The sequence below is a fragment of the Pelophylax lessonae genome (assembly GCF_965119305.1).
Source record: "Pelophylax lessonae genome assembly, chromosome: 1".
NCBI lineage: Eukaryota > Metazoa > Chordata > Amphibia > Anura > Ranidae > Pelophylax > Pelophylax lessonae.
The window spans coordinates 490,215,177-490,235,787 of NC_138768.1; the positions used below are offsets into that span (position 1 = coordinate 490,215,177).

The following is a 20,611-nucleotide window of genomic DNA, read 5'->3' on the forward strand; positions in this document are numbered from 1 at the left end:
CCTACCTTTCTGAGGCCAAGAGATTGACACCACGTCAGGCCAGATGGGCTCTGTTCTTGTCACGTTTTAATTACGTGGTCTCCTACCTACCCGGTTCCAAGAACATCAGGGCGGATGCCTTATCACGGCAGTACTCCGACCTGTCCAGGGAGGAGTCGATTCCGACTTCGGTCATACCTCTGAATCAGATCCTGGCCGCCATTCGCACCAGCCTGACCTCTCCCCTGGGTGAGCAGATTTTGGCGGCTCAATCTGGTGCTCCCTCTGGGAGACCCAACGGCAGATGTTTTGTGCCTGAGGAGTTGCGCACTCGGTTGTTGCGAACCTACCATAACTCCAAGACCGCGGGGCATCCTGGAAAGAATCAGCTGTCCTGGGCTGTTTCACGTCTGTTCTGGTGGCCTTCCCTACGTTCCGACATCGCCGCATATGTAGCGGCATGCTCCGTTTGTGCCCAGAGTAAGTCCCCTCGGCACCTTCCGTTGGGCCTTCTGCAACCCATAGCCACCGGGGAGCGCCCATGGTCACACCTGGGGATGGATTTCATTGTGGACCTCCCTGCATCCCGAGGCCATACGGTCATTCTCATGATTGTGAATCGGTTTTCCAAAATGTGCCACTGTGTTCCTCTCAAGAAGTTACCCTCTGCACAGGAGTTGGCCACGATTTTTGCCAGGGAGGTTTTCCGGTTGCACGGTTTGCCCAAGGAGATTGTGTCGCATCGGGGGAGTCAGTTTGTGTCCAGGTTCTGGCGCGCCTTTTGCTCCCAGTTGGGGATTCATCTCTCCTTCTCCTCGGCCTACCACCCTCAGTCCAATGGGGCCGCAGAACGATCCAATCAGGCCTTGGAGCAATTCCTTCGTTGCTATGTCTCCGATCACCAAGACAATTGGGTTGACCTCCTGCCTTGGGCTGAGTTTGCCAGGAACACGGCGGTGAACTCTTCCTCTGGGACGTCTCCCTTCATGGCCAATTATGGGTTCCAACCTGCTGTGTTACCGGAGGTATTCTCTCCCCAGGATATCCCGGCTGTGGAGGATCACCTTTCCGTCCTACGTGCTTCTTGGGTACAGATCCAGAAGTCCCTTGAGGTCTCTGCGCAGCGCCAGAAACTCCAGGCTGATCGCAGACGAGCGCCTGCTCCCTCCTACCAGGCCGGAGACCGTGTATGGTTGTCCACCCGCAACCTCAACCTTCGAGTGCCCACTCCCAAGCTGGCGCCTCGCTTTGTTGGTCCCTTCCGAGTGCTTCGCAGGGTAAACCCGGTAGCCTATGCCCTTGCGCTTCCTCCTGGCATGCGGATCTCCAACGTGTTTCATGTCTCCCTGTTGAAGCCACTGGTGTGTAATCGTTTCACTTCCTCGGTTCCTCGGCCTCGTCCGGTCCAAGTGGGCAATCGTGAGGAGTATGAGGTGAGCAATATCCTGGACTCATGCCTGGTCCGCGGTCGGGTGCAGTTTTTGGTTCATTGGCGTGGTTATGGTCCAGAGGAGCGTTCCTGGGTTCCCTCCGCAGATGTCCATGCTCCTGCCTTGCTCCGTGCCTTCCACGCACGCTTCCCTCAGAAGCCGTTCTTTACTCCGCGGAGGAGGGGCCCTTGAGGGGGAGGTACTGTCATGGTCTTACCTTCTTGCTGTTCTCCTTCGTTTGACATGTGCTGGCGGCCATCTTGGTTTCTGGGTTTCTTGTAGCCTCCCACTCTGCGGCTCCTCCTTCCCACTGGGAGGAGCTGGATGCCTAGCTCATATATATAGGAGGTCTGTGGCTTCAGTTCCTTGCTTGGTCCTCCTGTGTTCACATGCTTCTAAGACTGCTGCTGCTTCTGGTTCCTGATCCTGGCTTCGTCTGACTACCCTGCTGGTTCCTGATCCTGGCTTCCTCTGACTACCCTGCTGGTTCCTGATCCCGGCTTCGTCTGACTACCCTCCTGGCTCCTGACCTCTGGCTTCGCAAAGACTCTGCTCGGTTTTGCCATCCGTTTGGACTTTTGCTTTACAGCTTGATTTTCAATAAAGCCTTCTTATTTTCACTTATCTGTTGTTGTACGTCTGGTTCATGGTTCCGTGACAGCGGTCCCTAGGATGATGGTGTCAGCCTTCGAGGTGATGCCGTTTGCACTGTTCAAAACGCAATCTCTGCAAGCGGGGATCCTAGCCAGGTGAGACAGGCATCCTCAGTCCTTGTACAGGAGGATATTTTTGAGTCCCTGGGTCAGAGCGGACCTTCTGTGGTGGCTCCAGTCTCTAGCTCTGACGGAAGGGAAATCCTTCCAGCCGTTGTTATGGAAGGTGCTCACCACGGACGCCAGCCTGTCGGGCTGGGCTGGCGTTCTGGGAAAAATTGTCTGCCCAGGGCACTTGGTTGGAGGAGGGATCCTCCCTACCGATACATGCCTTGGAACTGAGAACGATCAGACTCTGTTCGCTCCGTTGGTGGGATCGTCTTCAGGGCCACCCTGTGCGGGTGCAGGCGGACAACACCACTGTGGTGGGGTACATCAATCACCAAAGGGGCACCAGGAGTGCCCGGGCGGCCAAGGAAGTGGCCGAGATTTTGCCTTGGGCCGAGACGCGGGTCTCGGCGCTTTCGGCAGTTCACATTCCGGGTATGGAACACTGGCAGGCCGACTATCGGAGTCGCCAGACCCCAGACCAGGGGGTATGGTCCCTACACCTGGAGGTGTTTCAGATGCTATGTGCACGATGGCGCGCCTCCTCTAAACAACAAGGTGGGAAGGCTCGTGGCAAGAACATGCGATCTTTTGGCAGCCACCTCGGACGCGCTGGTGGTGCCTTGGAATCAGTATCGCCTGATTTATGCCTTTCCCCCCCCCCCCCGATCCAGTTGTTGTCACGGTTCCTTCGCAGGTTGGTCTCGGAACCGAGGTTGGTGGTCCTGGGGGCCCGGACTGGCCGCGCCAGTCTTGATACGCGGACGTCATGCAAATTGTCGTCGAGCCTCCCTGGCGGCTCCCCTTACGAGACGATCTATTGTCTCAGGGGCTGTTCTTCCATCCTGCTTTACTGTTGCTGGTTTTGACGGTGTGGCTGTTAAATGCCAGATCTTGAGAGATCGGGGTCTCTCGTCGGAAGTCACTCCTACCTTGCTTAGAGCTCGGAAGGCCTCGTCCGGTAAGATTTATTATCGTACCTGGAAGGCTTGCTTCGCCTGGTGCGAATTGCAGGGTTTCCATCCTCACTACTTTTCGGTGGCGAGGGTGTTAGCCTTCCTACAATCCGGTGTGGACCTACGTCTTGCACTGACCACTGTTGAGGGTCAGTTATCTGCGCTGGCAATTCTTTTCCAGCGCCCCTTGGCGTCAAATTCCTTGATCCGCACCTTTATTCAAGGGGTGCGTCATCTGGCCCCCCTCGGAGGGTGCCCTTAACCCCTTGGGACTTGAATTTGGTTCTGTCCGTTTTGCAATGTCCTCCCTTTGAGAACATCCGGGAGATTCCTCTGCCTGCACTGTCACGGAAAGTCGCCTTTCTGGTGGCGATCACATCTGCTCGCGGAGTATCGGAGTTGGCGGTCCTATCTTGCCACTCCCCCTACCTGGTGGTTCATAGGGATAAGGTGGTCTTGCGACCTCATCAATCCTTCCTTCTGAAGGTGGTGTCTGAAATCCATCTCCATGAGGACATTGTTTTGCTTTCGCTGTGTGTGAATCCTACGCATCCTGCGGAGTTTGCCTTGCATTCCTTGGATGTTATCAGGGTTACCTGTCGTCTACTGAATCCTTTAGGAAGTTGGATTCTCTTTTTGTCCTTCCTGAGGGCCTTGGGAGGGTATGACCGCGTCTGCGGCAACCATTCCTGTCTGGTTCAGATGGACGATTGTACAGGCTTATTTGCCTAGGGAACGGGTTCCGCCCTGCCCTGTCATGGCACACTCTTCTGTGCGGTGGGTGCCTTTCGCCATCAGGCATCGTTGTCCCAGGTGTGCGAAGCTGCGACCTGGTCGTCAGTGCACACCTTTACGAAGTTTACGAACTTGATGTTTCGGCAATGGCAGATACTCCCTTTGGCCGCAAAGTTCTGAGTGTGGCGGTACTTTGGGGGAGACATGGCGTTTTTAGCCTGTCCCCTCCTGTCGGGTTTTTTTCCCCCTTGGTTATTTTACCTTCCTGGGTTTGTTCGCTCCTGTTGAGCTTTCCTGTTACCCAGTGGGTTACCTTTTCTGGTTCAGATAAGGCTCTTTTATCTTACCTTGGGTGCTTCGTTACCTTGAGACGGCTGTGTTTCCCACCCCTCATGTCTACACTGCTTTGGGACATCCCATAAGTGAAGACTGCATGAGTGGGCGGCGACTGTCAGAGGACGTAAGAGAAAACTGAATTTTTGTAAAATCTTACCGTAAAAATCCTTTCTCTGAGTCCTCTGACAGTCGCCGCCTGCACCCCTCTTTTGGGGTTCATGGACTATCTACTGCTTGCTACCAAACTGAATTGGGAATGAGGCTAGCCGGGGGTATTAGACCAGAGGGACAGCCCCCTGTAGGTGTGTCTATGCAAAGTTTTGCGGTTTTAACAAAATCTTCTGCCTAGCTTACTCCTATGGATAAGAGGTCAATACCATAAGTGAAGACTGGATGAGTGGGTGGCGACTGTCAGAGGACTCAGAGAAAGGAATTTTATGGTAAGATTTTACAAAAATTCAGTTTTTTATTCAAAAACATTAAGAGTTATATTGAAAAACAAATATACACAAAGCATTATTATAAAACTGTAATGCAACAACCATCAAAAGTGAGTCCCACCATACCACACATTTTACAGTATAAGGTGGAACCAAAAAAAACATTATTCTCGGGAGTTGTATGGTGAACATAGGTTTGATAGTGTATTTCCAACGATGACGGTGGGTTCACTTATATACGATAACGATCTCTACATGTTTCACGCTCTGGCGCTTCTTCCCGTGAGTATCGTTAATGTAAACTAATCAGAAAATCAAAAGAAACAAGGGAATATACATGAAGTTCATACATCACAGCCCAATTTCAATATATCAATGCTTTGAAGTACTTAGTCTTGCAGGACGTATATTCTGGTGAATATGGACTTGGAGGACATTCTTGTCCTACTGCTGATCAATGGGACATAGTAGCCGACATTATTGAGGCGCTCCTACTCATTACTAATCATCTGTGTCCTCTGTCATCCCATGTGTGAGAGTGCTGAAGATGCTTCTTCAATAGAATGAAGGACCCAACACACGTGGCATTAAAGCATGTAGGCAGGCCATGAGGGACAGCCTCGCCAAACGGTTTGAGAAGCATGAGGAGAATAAAAATGTTGTGCTTGCATGTCTTTTGGATCCTCGATACAAGAATCATCCTTTCTCTTCTGATGATGTATTGGCCAAGGCAAAACAATGCAGAAGAGATTCAAGTTCAACAGAAGATGCAGGAGGTTCCTCCCGACAAAAAAGAAAAGTCAAGAAGAGAAGGTTTCTGATGTGGAAGAGCAGGATGCAGGAGAAAAATGTCCCAAAAGACAACGGACAGAAGAGAAAATTCATTGTGGTCAAATAGATCCATGTTCAGCCTTTTATTGGGGCCTCATGCGGAGGATTCATCAGAATCTGCAATAATGAGACTGGATGATGAACTTCATGTCTATTTGAAGGAACCAGTAATTGACAGAAGAAGTTATCCTCTTCAGTGGTGGAAAGAAAATGAGGCACGCTACAAGACTTGCTTCTCATGCTAGAAGATACCTTTCTGCTCCCCCTTCATCGGTACCAAGTGAGCGTATTTTTAGTGAAGTGGCAGCAATTTATGAAAAGAAAAGAACCCGTTTAACTGGTGAACATGCTGAAATGTTATGCTTTCTGCACTATAATATTGTTCTACTTAACTGGGATTATTGATTTGAAAGTGAAGTAGTAGTGTCTGTCCACCAGTCCACTCCAATCCACTGTCTAGCTTTTGTCTAGCAATTTTTTTTTTTTTTTTGCAGTTTTGCACTGACTACGCTGCGCTGCAGTCAGTGCAAAACTGCTATAAAAAAAGCTAGGCAGTGGATTGGAGTCAGTGGTTTACTGCAACGGTAGTCCACTGACTCCAGTCCACTGTGTAGCTGTTGTTGCCTAGCTTTTTTTCTAGCAGTTTTTCACTGACTGCACTGCAGTCGTGATTTAAAATTATTGCAGTGCACTACTGCAGCAGTTTATTATGCATTAATGCACGATCAGAATAATGTGAAACTAAATGTCCCTGCAATTGAAGTTTTCCTATAAGTTCTCATTCAGTAAAGGTGTGTAGAACGAGCCATTAGTGTTAAAATTGTTAATAAAGTTTTACATGTTCATGTTTACATGATTTGTGTCGAAATTTGTGTTTATTTTGCAAAATTTTATTAAATTAGAAAATTTAATTAAATTAGAAAATGCCATTTTTTTCTCAAACTTTTCCCTTTTTTTTGTTCATATCACAAAAAATAAAAACCACAGAGGTGTTTAAATACCACCAAAAGAAAGCTCTATTTGTGGGGAAAAAAGGATGTAAATTTTATTTGGGTACAGCATTGCATGACCGCGCAATTGTCAGTTAAATTCACGCAGTGCCAAATTGCAAAAAAACTGCCTGATCATTAACCACTTCCTTACTGGGCCATAGTAAAATGATGCCTGCAGGAAGTGTACCTCGATCCGGAAGGGCGTCATATGACGTCCATCCGGATCAGCCGCTCTCCAACCAGGGCCGCGCAGCGTGGTCATGTGGCGTGTCCGTCGGGACACAACCCATCCCCGATCGGTGTAAAGAGCCATTAAGAAAATGGCTCTTTACCATGTGACCGGCTGTGTCCAATTACAGCCGGCCACATGCACTTCCCTCATGCAGCCGCTCGCGCGTGTCCCAGGGGCGCGCAGAGCGGCGATCGGGGATGGAGAGTGTCACTCTGACACAGTCCATCCCTCATCAGGGTAAAGACCCTATGAAATTTGCTCTTTGCCACGTGACCGGCTGTATCCAATCACATCCGGTCACAGAATGTCAACAGAGAACACGGTAACTAGCTGTCACCGTGTTCTCCCCCTCACACACTGATCCTGTGTGAGGAGGAGATTGCGGTAACAGCTAGTTACCGATCACAGTGCACCCCAAAACACAATGAGTGCCCCCCCAATAAAGAGTACCTGTCACTAGCCCTTCAAAGTACCTGTCACCAGCCCATCAGAATACCCAAGTACCTGTCACTAGCCCATCAAAGTACCCGAGGAACCTGTCACCAGCCCATCAAATTACCCGAGTACCTGTCACCAGCCCATCAGGTACTCTGATAACAGGTACTCTGATGGGCTGGTAACAGGTATTTGGGTACTCTGACAGGTACTCGGATACTCTGATGACAGGTACTCTGGTAATTTGAGTACCTGTCATCGGAGTACCCGAGTACCTGTCATCGGAGTACCCGAGTACCTTTCACCAGAGTACCCGTGATCAGAGTACCTGTCACCAGCCCATCAGAGTACCCGAGTACCTGTCACCAGCCTATCAGTTACTCTGATGACAGGTACTCGGGTACTCTGATGAGCTGCTGACAGCCCATCAGAATACCTGAGTACCTGTCTCCAGCCCATCAGGGTATCTGAGTACCTATCTGCAGCCCAATAGAGTACCTGAATACCTGTCTTCTGCCCATCAAAGTATCTGAGTACCTGTCTCCAGCCCATCAGAGTACCCGAGTACCTCTCTGTAGCCCATCATAGTACACGAGTACCTCTCTGTAGCCCATCAGAGTACCCGAGTACCTGTCTCCAGTCCAGAGTACCCGAGTACCTGTCTCCAGCCCAGAGTACCCGAGTACCTCTCTGCAGCCCATCAGAGTACCCAAGTACCTCTCTGCAGCCCATCAGAGTACCCGAGAACATGTCATCAGCATACCCAAGTACCTGTCACCAGCCCATCAGAGTACCCAGGTACCTGTCTCCAGCCCAGAGTACCCGAGTACCTGTCTTCAGCACAGAGTACCCGAGTACCTGTCTTCAGCCCAGAGTACCCGAGTGCCTGTCTCCAGCCCAGAGTGCTCAAGTACCTATCTGCAGCCCATTAGATTACCCAAGTACCTGTCTCTAGCCCATCAGAATACCCAAGTACCTCTCTGAAGCTCGTCAGAGTACCCGAGTACCTTTCTGAAGCCGATCAGTGTACCTGAGTACCTGTCTGCAGCCCATGCCTCCTAGATTATGTGTTGGGGTGTTTGCTTTCCAAAATGGGGTCATTTTGTGGGGGTTTGCATTGTCTTGGTGTTCCAGGGCCTTCAAAAGTGTGATAGGTTGTAATGAAATTGTATGTGTAATTTATGCTCCTAGAACACCTGACGGTGCTCCTTGCATATTGGGCCTCTGTATGTGGCTATACTGTGACAAAGTCCCACATATGTGGTATCGCCATACTCAGGAGGAGTAGCAGAATGTATTTTCGGTGTCATTTTTGCTATGTACATGCTATGTGTTAGAAATATCTTATAAATTGACAACTTTGTGTAAAAAAAAAAAAAGTGTTTTCATTTTCTTTCCACATTTTCCGAAAACTCTGGAAAAAAATGACATGTTCAGAAGACTCATTATGCCTCATAGAATATACGTTGGGGTGTTTGCTTTCCAAAATGGGGTCATTTTGTGGGTAATTCCATTGTCCTAGTGCTCCAGGGCCTTCAAAAGTGTGATAGGTCGTTAGGAAATTATATGTGTAATTTATGCTCCTAGAACATCTGACGGTGCTCCTTGAATGTTGGGCCTCTGTATGTGGCCAGGCTGTGTAAAAGTCTCACACATGTGGTATTGCCATACTCAGGAGGAGTAGCAGAATGTATTTTGGGGTGTAATTGCAAGTATGCATATACTGTGTGTGAGAAATAACTTGTTGTTATGACAATTTTGTGTAAAAAAAAATATATATATATTTCTTCATATTCCCAAGAATTGTGGGAAAAAATTACAACTTCAAAAAACTCACCATGCCTTTTACTAAATACCCTGGAATGTCTACTTTCCAAAAAGGGGTCATTTGGGGGGTATTTGTACTGTCCTGACATTTCAGGGCCTCAAGAAATGAGATAGGCCGTCGGTACATTAGGTGTGATCAATTTTCAATGATTGGCACCATAGCTTGTAGACTATAACTTTTACACAGACTAAATAATAACCACTAATTTGGGTAGTAGTATAAACTTTGGCCCAAATTTATGAAAAAAAAATTACTTATTTGCAAAATTTTATAATAAAAACTAAAACAAAATGTTTTTTTTTTTTTTTTCTAAATTTTCGCTCTTTTTTCTCTTGTATCTCAAAAAAATAAAAAACCCAGTGGTGATTAAATACTACCAAAAGAAAGCTCTATTTGTGTGAAAAAAATTATACAAAATTTGATTGCATGACTGAGTAATTATCATTCAAAGTGTGAGAGCGCTGGAAGCTGAAAATTGGTCTGGGCAGGAAGGGGGTGTAACTGCTCTGTATGGAAGTGGTTAAGGGGGCAAATCCTTCCGGTCCAGAAGTGATTAAGGACAGGTTTACCTGTCAAAGCACACTCCAATACAGTTAGTGCTTATAGTTTTTCAGCATCAGGTATCTGTTTTTTTAGATTTTTCAAGACTGCTACCTTTTACACATATGTTAAACTCTACCAAGTGTCTGTTTAGGCCTCGATCTGATGCCAACTTTTGGATGTCTTAATGTACTTGGATACTAGTGGTGTACTGAAATGAAAATTCCGGTGTAGAATTCCAAACTTCAGGATGCACTTGGCTGAAACTGAAATGTATGTTTCTTTAAATATATATATATATATATATATATATATATATATATATATATATATATATAAAAATAGTATATTTAGAATTGTATTATGTTTGGCTTTGGCCTTTTGAAGCAGTGTTAAAAATCCTGCTTGCTGCATTTTTGGTACATATTTGGTCAGCACCTCCCCATTAAAAATGCAGCAAGAACGCATCAAAAATGCACTCGTGTTGTGTTTTTGATGCATTGATCATTTCATGGCCTTGATCATTCCATGGGCTACAAATTATATATAAATATTAAAAACATTGAATGCCATCCCTATTTCTGTGTTGTTCACAGCTAATTTTGACATTTAAAGAACGCGTTCAGCATTACAAATATACTTGTGCTGACCAGTGGATGCTTAAGGGTATGTGTACGGGTGTATGCATGTATGAACAGCACTTTGAGGTGTTGTATATTTCTCAGTATATTCTATGTGATTTTAAGAGAACATTAATAAAGTAATGTTTTACTTATTTTATACATGGTTAATTTAGTGTACGGACACCTCAAAAGTCTGTCTTTTTCTTAAATGTACTGAATAATATGGTTTCTGATTCTAAACTTCTTAAATTATGTTTTATATACATCCAATGTTCTTTACTTCTGGTCTCAGAACAGGGATTGCATTCAGGATGGGCCACCAACAGAGGGCGAGATGGTAGAGCTTAGATGGATTGATGGAAATATTTATAAAGCCAAATTCATTTCATCAAATGTCAACTTCATTTACCAGGTAAGAAGTATGTTTTTGAATAAGAATACAATACATCTTTATATTTCATGATGTTGAAATGTTGAGATTTTCTTATTACTCCCTGATAACAGCATATATAGGAGATGACAAACACTCTTTATGGGTTTAAACATACCACCAGTTTCTCCATTTTCCCTGGTGTCCTTTTACACTGCCGTTGTCGTAGAAATTAATAAGGCTTGGAGCATAGAAACCTGCTCAGTGCGCCCAAGATTAATATGCACCAAACACCATTAATAGCTTGTACTGAAAAGGACAAATGTACAGCTCTTTTGTATAAGGTTTACCAAGCGCCCGGCGACAAAAAAAGGAACAGACACGCTGGGTCATTTTGATGCCATCTGCCAGGTCTCTCTCTCTCGGTATGTATATGGGTATGTGGATGCGTGAATGTGGGTAAGAGCAAGTGTTTGTGTGTGTATGAGAGTTTCTGTGTGTGTGTGTGGAAACTTCTATGTCTGCATGGATGAATGGCTGTAAGAGCTTTTGAGGTCTGTGTCTGTGTATGCATGAATGTAAGAGCTTGTGTCCATGTGTCTGTGTGTGCTGCTTCCTGTATCTTTTGTGTGTCTCATGGCAGGGCTTGGTTTATTTACAGCAAGTGAACAAAAGGGGATTACAGGGAGTGGCTTCACGACCACCAATCACAGAACATGTACAGTCAGGTCCATAAATATTGGGACATCGACACAACTCTAATCTTTTTGGCTCTATACACCACCACAATGGATTTGAAATGAAACAAACAAGATGTTCTTTAACTGCAGACTTTCAGCTCTAATTTGAGGGTATTTACATCCAAATCAGGTGAACGGTGTAGAAATGACAACAGTGCCTCCCACTTTTTAAGGGACCAAAAGTAATGGGACAGATTAACAATCATAATCAAACTTTCACTTTTTAATACTTGGTTGCAAATCCTTTGCAGTCAATTGCAGCCTGAAGTCTGGAACATCAGACGCTGGGTTTCATCCCTGGTGATGCTCTGCCAGGCCTCTACTGCAACTGTGGAGGACTTCCGGGGATCTGGCGTGGAGCCATATCCGAGTAGCAGTGGATGTTCACCGCATTTGCCGTTTGAGAGATAAGCTTACCGATATTCTACCAAAAGTGAGTGCAATGTTTGATGTTTTATTATAATAAAGCTATTACCAGACATATTGCACTAGTGGAGGTATCTTTTTATTTTCCACATACATGGGAGGACTAGTGGAGGATTCTGATTGATTTGGACAACGGAACATCCCCTGTTGGTGTCTGCATATCCTGTAACAACGTGTGGATTTGCCTATACACATGCGAGGTGTGCTCATTTATGAGAATAGATGAGCATGGGGATTCTTTACTTTCCCCCTGCACTTGGTGGTGGAATTGAGGTGATCCTGCCAGACTGCACGGAACATTTGTGATCTAGAGAAGTGTACCTATATTTTTATGTAAGGACCACATAGACCATAAGAAGCATCGGCGATCTGGTGGATAATGGGACTGATGTTTATTATACCACATTGTGATTAAGTTTGTGGGACTGTTTGCTGAGTGATTTGGGGATTGAGTCATCAACCTAATTTCATTTGGGGATATCTACACTTTATTCATTGAGACAATTTTATATTGTTTTTGCGCTACTATTCTTCTTTTATTCATCACTATCAAATATTTTCGTTATTTGTTTAAGTGGTAGCATTATTTGTATAGATCTTCTGCCAGCGGTCTGCTGGTGCTTCCTGAAGCGCAGAGATAATTTTACAGTATAGGTGTGGGGCTGTGAGTTATTGTTTATTGTTTGACTTTTTCACTCTGCTGCTATGGAGGCAATCAAGTTTCTCAGTACAAGACAACTTGACCTAAAAAAAATCTTTGCCCCAAATCATGTCACACCAGTGGATGAGGATATTAGTGTTACCCTCAAAACCTTGTCCTTCACTTTAGAAAAACAAGTGAGGGCCTGGTGGGACATTGCCACTTTGGAAGCTTACATTTCAGAAGGAATCGTCAGCAGAGGCCTCCGGTGGGATGTGGCACCACAGGATGGGCTGAACGATGAGTTGTCCACATCAGAGGTTTAAATTTTTCCATCAAGTAGGTTTGGACCTACAGTCCTCAGTGTTGAAAAGGAATAAACGTAAAATGGAGATTCTTAATAAAAAGATCCAAGCACTCCAGACCAAAATTGAGGCTAAAGGGGATAGTCCGGAGATCAGGGAGTTTAACAATACCACTAAAACTAAATTGGATAAGGTGGACAAGGAAACCCACCTTAAAAAGACCTGCAAGATTTCAGGAATGGCAAGTTTTTTGCTGGCAAGCAACCATGCCCGTGATGCCTGAAACTGCAAGCTCTAATACAGAGGCTACTATGGAGGCCACTGCAAGTGGGGAAACTAACGATCAGCAACCAACTCCTCAGGTTTCTGCCCCGGTGGTTCGGCCAAAGGTATCTATACCGCGTCCAACAATGAGGGCCATCACTGAATGGACGGGACCACTGATTAAGGGTATAAATAGGGAGAACCAGAATAATAATAAAAATAGAAGAGGTGTCACTCGAGGCAATCTACAACCAGTAGGGATACCCACCCATAACCAGTATCAAGCTTTGGCAAATAAGTCGAATGGTGAGAATGAAGTCCCGGAACCTAGAACTCCCCAGAATTATCCTGGACAGCCTTTTTTAGGGAGAGGCAGGGGGAGAGGACGACACCGTCCCTACAACAGGAATCATCAATCGGACCGACAAACCCACAGGGAAAACACATATCCCGAAGGGGAGTACGGGCCAAGAAAAAGAAGGAGGGACTGGTGAATGAAGGCATTTTCAATATTAGTGATGTAAGTTTGACAAAGATTGAACTACATATCCTAGATCAGGGACTCAAGTGTGCTCCGAAAAGGGCCATTAACAAATGTAATGTATATGTGGACACACATAAATACATTTGTAAGTTGAATATTAAGAAACACTTTTTGAACAACCCCATCACATCCATTAGCAATAGTGGGTGTGGGGGGGTTGTGAATAGTGGATTGCGCAATAAATCTGTGTTTAATCCACCAGCTAATAATAATCAGTGTTTAGATGTGTTCAAAAATCTAGTTATATGTGACCTTCAGACCCTGCAACCTGGGTATGAAGTAGAAAGGAAGTATAGGCATATACAAGAAGGCCTTGAGTCATTGCAGTTCAGAAAATAAATTATTATATGCCCTGCCGATAAGGGGGGTGGAGTTGTCATTATGAATGAAACATTCTATCACGGCCAAATACATGCGATGTTGAGTGATGATCTCACTTACACAAAGCTACCAGGAGATCCTACTGCTAGCTTTGTCAAAGATTTGGAAATACTGGTCGGTTTGGGATTTAAGGATGGGGTTTTAACAAAGAAAGAAAGGAATTTTTTACTTCCTAGTTCCTGTCGTATCCCTATTCTATATACATTACCTAAAATCCATAAAAACCCGGACAACCCACCCCCACGTCCCATAGTGAATGGGATAGGATCGGTTAATGCCAGACTTGGCCAATATCTAGACACATTTTTACAAACAAGTGTGGTAAGAACTAGGGCATTCTTGAAGGACACAGCTGACCTCCTATTAACGCTGGGTGATGTGTTGTTGGGGGACGACTCGTCTGCCTTTCTGGTTTACGGCTGAAGTGTCGTCCCTCTACACCATCATCCAGCATGATGATGCTTTGTTAGCCCTCAATTGGGCCATGAGCAGGAGGGATGACCTACCGTGGGAACAGAAGGTGTTTATACGGAGAGCCCTTGACTTTTGTTTAAGTCACAATTATTTTTGGTATGGAAGTAATTTCTTCAGCCAAAAGACTGGTGTAGCGATGGACGCCAAATTTGCCCCCAGTCTGGCAAATATATTTATGGCAGAGTGGGAGGACAAATTCGTGTTCAACACAGTTAGGCCAGAATTGAAATACTATCGTCGTTTTATAGACGATATTATCTTCATCTGGGAGAGGTCTGAACAACAACTTATGTCCTTCATGCAACATCTGAATACAAATCAGAATAACATCAAGCTGGACTTTCATTATAGTCAAAGTGAGATCCACTTCTTGGATGTAACTATTAGGAGGGAGTTGAATGCTCTAACCACTAAGGTGTTTTTTAAAACAACGGATCGCAACAGTTATCTTGCAATCCAAAGTGGCCATCACCCCAATTGGCTTAAGAACATTCCTAGGGGCCAATTTCTACGTGTTAGGCGCAATTGCACATCCACTGCTGACTATATAGACCAGGTTGATATTCTGAAGGAGAGATTTCTGGCAAAGGGGTATGGGGAATCTGCTCTAACTAGGGAAATTACCAGGATTTTGGAGGCACTAAGACCTCTGGGCCCTAGAGTAATAACTAGGAGATTGAAAATTACCCCAAACAATGGAGTTTCCTCTCTGACTTTTCAAATGATTACAGGAAAGTGGAAAGTATCTTTAGACAACATTGGCCGATCCTCCTGATGGACAGGACCCTGGGCCCTGCTCTACCAAGCAAACCATCTTTTATTAATAGAAGAGCCCCGAACTTTGGAGATCGTGTGGTGAGGAAAGTTGTAGACCCACCAAGGATTTCTTTCTTCCCAGATTTAAAAGGGTCCTTCACGTGTGGGAGGTGCAGGGCATGTTCTCTTGCACCAACCAATCGTAGAAGGCGTGAGTCCTTTTCTGTCCCTGCTATTAATAAATCACAACATTCCTGTTAAACAGAGCGCAATTGGGAATGGCCGTAAATGGATCGAAATTTGGCCAGTCCCTGCTGAACCAACTGAATCTCAATCCATCATTGGACTGCTTTAAGTTCACTGAGTGAGCTTTCTGTTTCAGTGTAAATACTCCATTGTTTCAAAAGTTTAAATCCAGAGTTAATGTTATGACCTCTGTGCACATCTACATTTTTAGTAACTAGCAATATAACTGGATACCTCCAGCGATACGGTATTTTGCGGTAACACCTTGGTAATTGTTGTTTTCTAGCCATTATTGTTGCCTGATCACTGTACAGTGTGATTCCCACAGGGATCATGGAGCAGAAAGAGTTTTTTTCACACTTTTTATAAAATGTTCTTTTACATGAAAAAGTGCACTTGAGCAATAACTATACAGGAATTTTATCTGGCAGGTATGGAGGTTTGGACAGATAGTGATCTCTGTCAATAACCCTTGCATATGGAGAGGTTGTTAGTAGTAAAGTAGCGATCATTTGATGTAGATTCTGGTAGTCTACCCTAGGAACAGATTTACTAAGCACCTTGAATTTTCTGTTGTTGCAGCAGGGCCTGGCTTCAAGGTTGGTTAGTATAGACAATATCCTCTGGAGGTCTCCTGTCAATTCTGTGACAGTGTCTATGAAGTCATTATCCTCTGTTTTCCCTCATCTCTAGACACTATGAGAGAGTTTTGCACCAAGGGGTCGGCTAGGATTCAGGGGTATGCATGGAGCTGAGGATTGGCCCTAACTTGCAGCCATCCATCGTGACTTCTGGCTATGTCCATATCTCAATTAGTTTTAAACTAAAGTTCTGTTTCCTCACCTCAGTTATTCCCATTACACCCCTGCGCTAAACAGATTTCCATCAGGCAATTAAACAACACTTGTGCCAGGAAGTTCTTGTCCCAGCACATCTTCCAGAGGGGCTCATTAATGTTTTTAAAGTTATTCAAAGTCCATGAGTGTAGTGATATAGTAGTAGGATGATAATTATTATTATAATTCAAGTTAATCCTGCAGAAATTCAGTTCATCCAGAGAGATGCATTTATTTAGACTTCAGAACATCTAACAGAGGTACAGACAAGGTAGATGACAAGATACTTGGAAATATTATTCATGTAACACTCAGACACCTTCAGAGAACCCAGTTCCCCTGTCACAATTTAGCCAAAAAGAACCCGCCCTAATATACACATCTTCCCAATTTGGTACCAAGGTCAAGCAATCTGATTGGCCAGTTTTAATAGCCCCTTTGATCTACTTCTGTTCTTCTGGGTGACAGATAATGCCTCTTTGCTGTGGACAGCTTAGAGAACACTTTCAGATACCTCCTAGTTATTGGTGTTAATCTGGCACCTTGTGCTAACTTTTTAATGTTCTGACAAACCCTTTTTAACTAGCAGCCTAACTATTCAAATTTCACTGACTTTGCAAGATGGTAAGCCGTTCTAAAGTTACCCTTTCGGCCATAGCAAGAGAAGTTTTTCATTTCAAATCTGTGATTTCTAGAATATTGCATCTTTGCAATGTCATAAACTCATTCAATTCCCCCACGAAGGCTGGTCATCCATGAGAGTCAAATGCAAGAAAGGACAGGTTATGCAAAGAATCTCAATGGGCAATTGGTTCACCACTGCAGCTGCAATTGTTTGCCACTTCAGCGCTGAACCGAGTAAGGATCTGTCTCGTCATACAGTGTCTAGCTGTTTAAGAGAATTTTAACTGAAAGCCCAGTCTGCAGTGACCATACCTTTCATTAGCAGAAAGAATCAAAAGGCTAGACTAACCTTTGCCAAGAAGCATGTTGTGTGGACAGAGGAGAACTGGTCCAAAGTTTAATTTATTTGGGTTTGATGGGAAACATTATGTTCATCTTCAAACTGTGGAAAGACTGAACCCAAAGTGTGTAAAGAAGTCCGTGAAAGGTGGAGGGGGAAGCATCACGGTTTGGGGGATGCTTTTTTCAGCAGGAGTTGGGCCTCTTATACAGCTACTGTACATTTCAGAGTGAATGCAAATGTTTATCAGAACCTTCTTCGACAACATGCGTTTTTTTCCTTGCGTTCTTCTCCCAATCAGCCAGCAATTTTCATGCATGACAATGCCCCCTGTCACACAGCAACGGGTAAAGCAGTTCCTTGAAGCTGAAAACATTGAAATAATGAAATGGCCAGCTCAGAGTCCTGATCTAAACCCAATAGAAAACCTCTGGAAAATCCTTGGTGACAAAGTTATGGCCAAGAAAGCCACTACAGTCACTGAACCATGTAAAAGACTGGCAGAAGAGTGGAACAAAATCACCCCAGAGCAGTGTGAGAGACTAGTGATGTCCTGTGGCCACAGATGTGCTGAAGTCATTCAAAGCAAGGGCCTGTACAGTGTATTCATACCTCTGGAAAATCCTTGGTGACAAAGTTATGGCCAAGAAAGCCACTACAGTCACTGGACCGTGTAAAAGACTGGCAGAAGAGTGGAACAAAATCACACCAGAGCAGTGTGAGAGACTAGTGATGTCCTGTGGCCACAGATGAGCTGAAGTCATTCAAAGCAAGGGCCTGTACAGTGTATTCATACCTCTTGAAATATTCCACATTGTCATGTTACAACCAAAAACGTAAATGTATTTTATTGGGATTTTATGTGATGGACCAAAAAAAGTGGCACATAATTTTGAAGTGGAAGAAAAATGATAAATGATTTTCACATATTTTTTTACAAATTAATATCTGAAAAGCATGGCATACATTTGTATTCAGCCCCCTTTACTCTGCTGCTCCTAAATAAAATCTAGTGGAACCAATTGCCTTTAGAAGTCACCTAACTAGTAAATAGAGTCCACCTGTGTGTAATTTAATCTAAGTATAAATTCTGCTGTTCTTTGAAGCCCAAGGAGACCAAGGAACACACCAGACAAGTCAGGGATAAAGTTGTGGTTTTAAAGCAGGGTTAGGTTATAAAAAATATCCCAAGCTTTGAACAGCTCACAGAGCACTGTTCAAGCCACCCACCGAAAATAGTAAGAGTATAGCACAACTGCAAACCTACTGCAGGCTACTACTGCAAACTGAAAGGCTGGGCAAGGAAAGCATTAATGAGAGAAGCAGCCAAGAGGCCCATGGTAACTCTGGAGGAGCTGCAGAGATCCACAGCTCAGGTTAGAGAATCTGTCCACAGGACAACTATTAGTTGTGCACTCCACAAATCTGTCCTTTATGGAAGAGTGGCAAAAAGAAAGCCATTGTTTAAAGAAACCAAAAAAAGGCCAGTTTTCGAGAAGCCATGTGGGGGACACAACAAACATGTAGAAGAAGGACTCTGGTCAGAATGCTTTGTGTGGCGGAAAACTAACACTGCACATCACCCTGAACACACCATCCCCACCTTGAAATGTGGTAGTGGCAGCATCATGTTGTGGGGATGTTTTTCTTCAGCAGGGACAGGGAAGCTGGTCAGAGTTGATGGAAAGATGGATGGAGCCAAATACAGGGCAATCATAGAAAAAAACCTGTTAAGAGTCTGCAAAAGACTTGAGACTGGGGTGGAGGTTCACCTTCCAGCAGGACAATGACCCTTAACATTCAGCCAGAGCTACAATAGAATGGTTTAGATCAAAGCATATTCATGTGTTAGAATGGCCCAGTCAAAGTCCAGACCTAAATCCAATTGAGAATCTGTGTCAAGACTTGAAAGTTTCTGTTCACTGACGCTCATCCAATCTGATAGAACTTGAGCTATTTTGCAAAGAAGAATGGGCAAAAATGTCACTCTCTAGATGTGCAAAGCTGGTAGAGGCATACCCAAAAAGACTTACAGCTGTAATTGCAGCGAAAGGTGGTTCTACAAAGTATTGACTCTGGGGGGGACTGAAAACAAATACTCGCCACACTTTTCAGATATTTATTTGCAAAAAATGTTGAAAACCATTTATCATTTTCCTTCCACTTCACAATTATGTGCCACTTTGTGCTGTTTTATCACGTAAAATCTCAATAAAATACATTTATGTTTTTGGTTGTAACATGACAAAATGGAGTAAAATTTCAAGGGATGTGAATACTTTTTCAAGGCACTGTATACTTCCTACTAATTGTTGTAACCTTCAGAAATTTTAGTTTTAGTAATCTTCCTCCGTGCTACAGTCATTGCTGTTCTCTAATTTTGATTATTGTGTTTTCTACAAAATAAGGGGATTGTTTTGTTTTTAGAAGTGCCATGGTTATTTCGAAAAACACTTCTATGAGCATGGTATTGCCACAACATAAATTCCATCAAATGTTGAGCAATGAAGATTACATTATTTCTAACAAAATAAAGAAAAAAAAATCAAGTGTTCATAAATTGTTCTCTAATTTTTATCTCCAGTATATATGTGTGTGTGTGTATATATACAGTATCTCACAAAAGTGAGTACACCCCTCACATTTTTGTAAATATTTTTTTTTTATACCTTTTCATGTGACAACACTGAAGAAATGACACTTTGCTACAATTTAAAGTAGTGAGTGTACAGCTTGTATAACAGTGTACATTTGCTGTCCCCTCAAAATAACTCAACACACAGCCATTAATGTCTAAATCGCTGGCAACAAAAGTGAGTACACCCCTAAGTGAACATGTCCAAATTGGACCCAAAGTGTTCATATTTTGTGTGGCCACCATTATTTTCCAGCACTGCCTTAACCCTCTTGGGCATGGAGTTCACCAGAGCTTTACAGGTTGCCACTGATGTCCTCTTCCACTCCTCCATGACGATTTTACAGAGCTGGTGGATGTTGGAGACCTTGCGCTCCTCCACCTTCTGTTTGAGGATGCCCCACAGATGCTCAATAGGGTTTAGGTCTGGAGAAATGCTTGGCCAGTCAATCACCTTTACCCTCAGCTTCTTTAGCAAGGCAGTGGTCGTCTTGGAGGTGTGTTTGGGATCGTTATCATTTTGAAATACTGCCCTGTGGCCCAGTCTCTGAAGGGAGGGGATCATGATCTGCTTCAGTATGTCACAGTACAAGTTGGCATTCATGGTTCCCTCAATGAACTGTAGCTCCCCAGTGCCAGCAGCACTCTTGCAGCCCCAGACCATGACACTCCCACCACCATGCATGATTGTAGGCAAGATGCACTTTTCTTTGTACTCTTCACCTGATACCATCTGAACCAAATACGTTTATCTTGGTCTCATCAGACCACAGAACATGGTTCAAGTAATCCATGTCCTTAATCTGCTTGTCTTCAGCAAACTGTTTGCGGGCTTTCCTGTGCATCATGTTTAGAAGAGGCTTCCTTCTGGGACGACAGCCACGCAGACCAATTTAATGCAGTGTGCGGCGT

General features: G+C 44.3%; 1 protein-coding gene across 1 annotated transcript in view; it reads left to right on the plus strand.

Moving 5' to 3' along the window:
- Positions 1-20,611, plus strand: part of LOC309559900 (lysine-specific demethylase 4B-like) — a 630,996-nt gene that overhangs the window by 538,565 nt on the left and 71,820 nt on the right. The window contains exon 19 of the mRNA XM_082263341.1: positions 10,411-10,530. Coding sequence (XP_082119467.1) covers positions 10,411-10,530 — 120 coding nt within the window. The remainder of the gene's footprint in view (positions 1-10,410; positions 10,531-20,611) is intronic.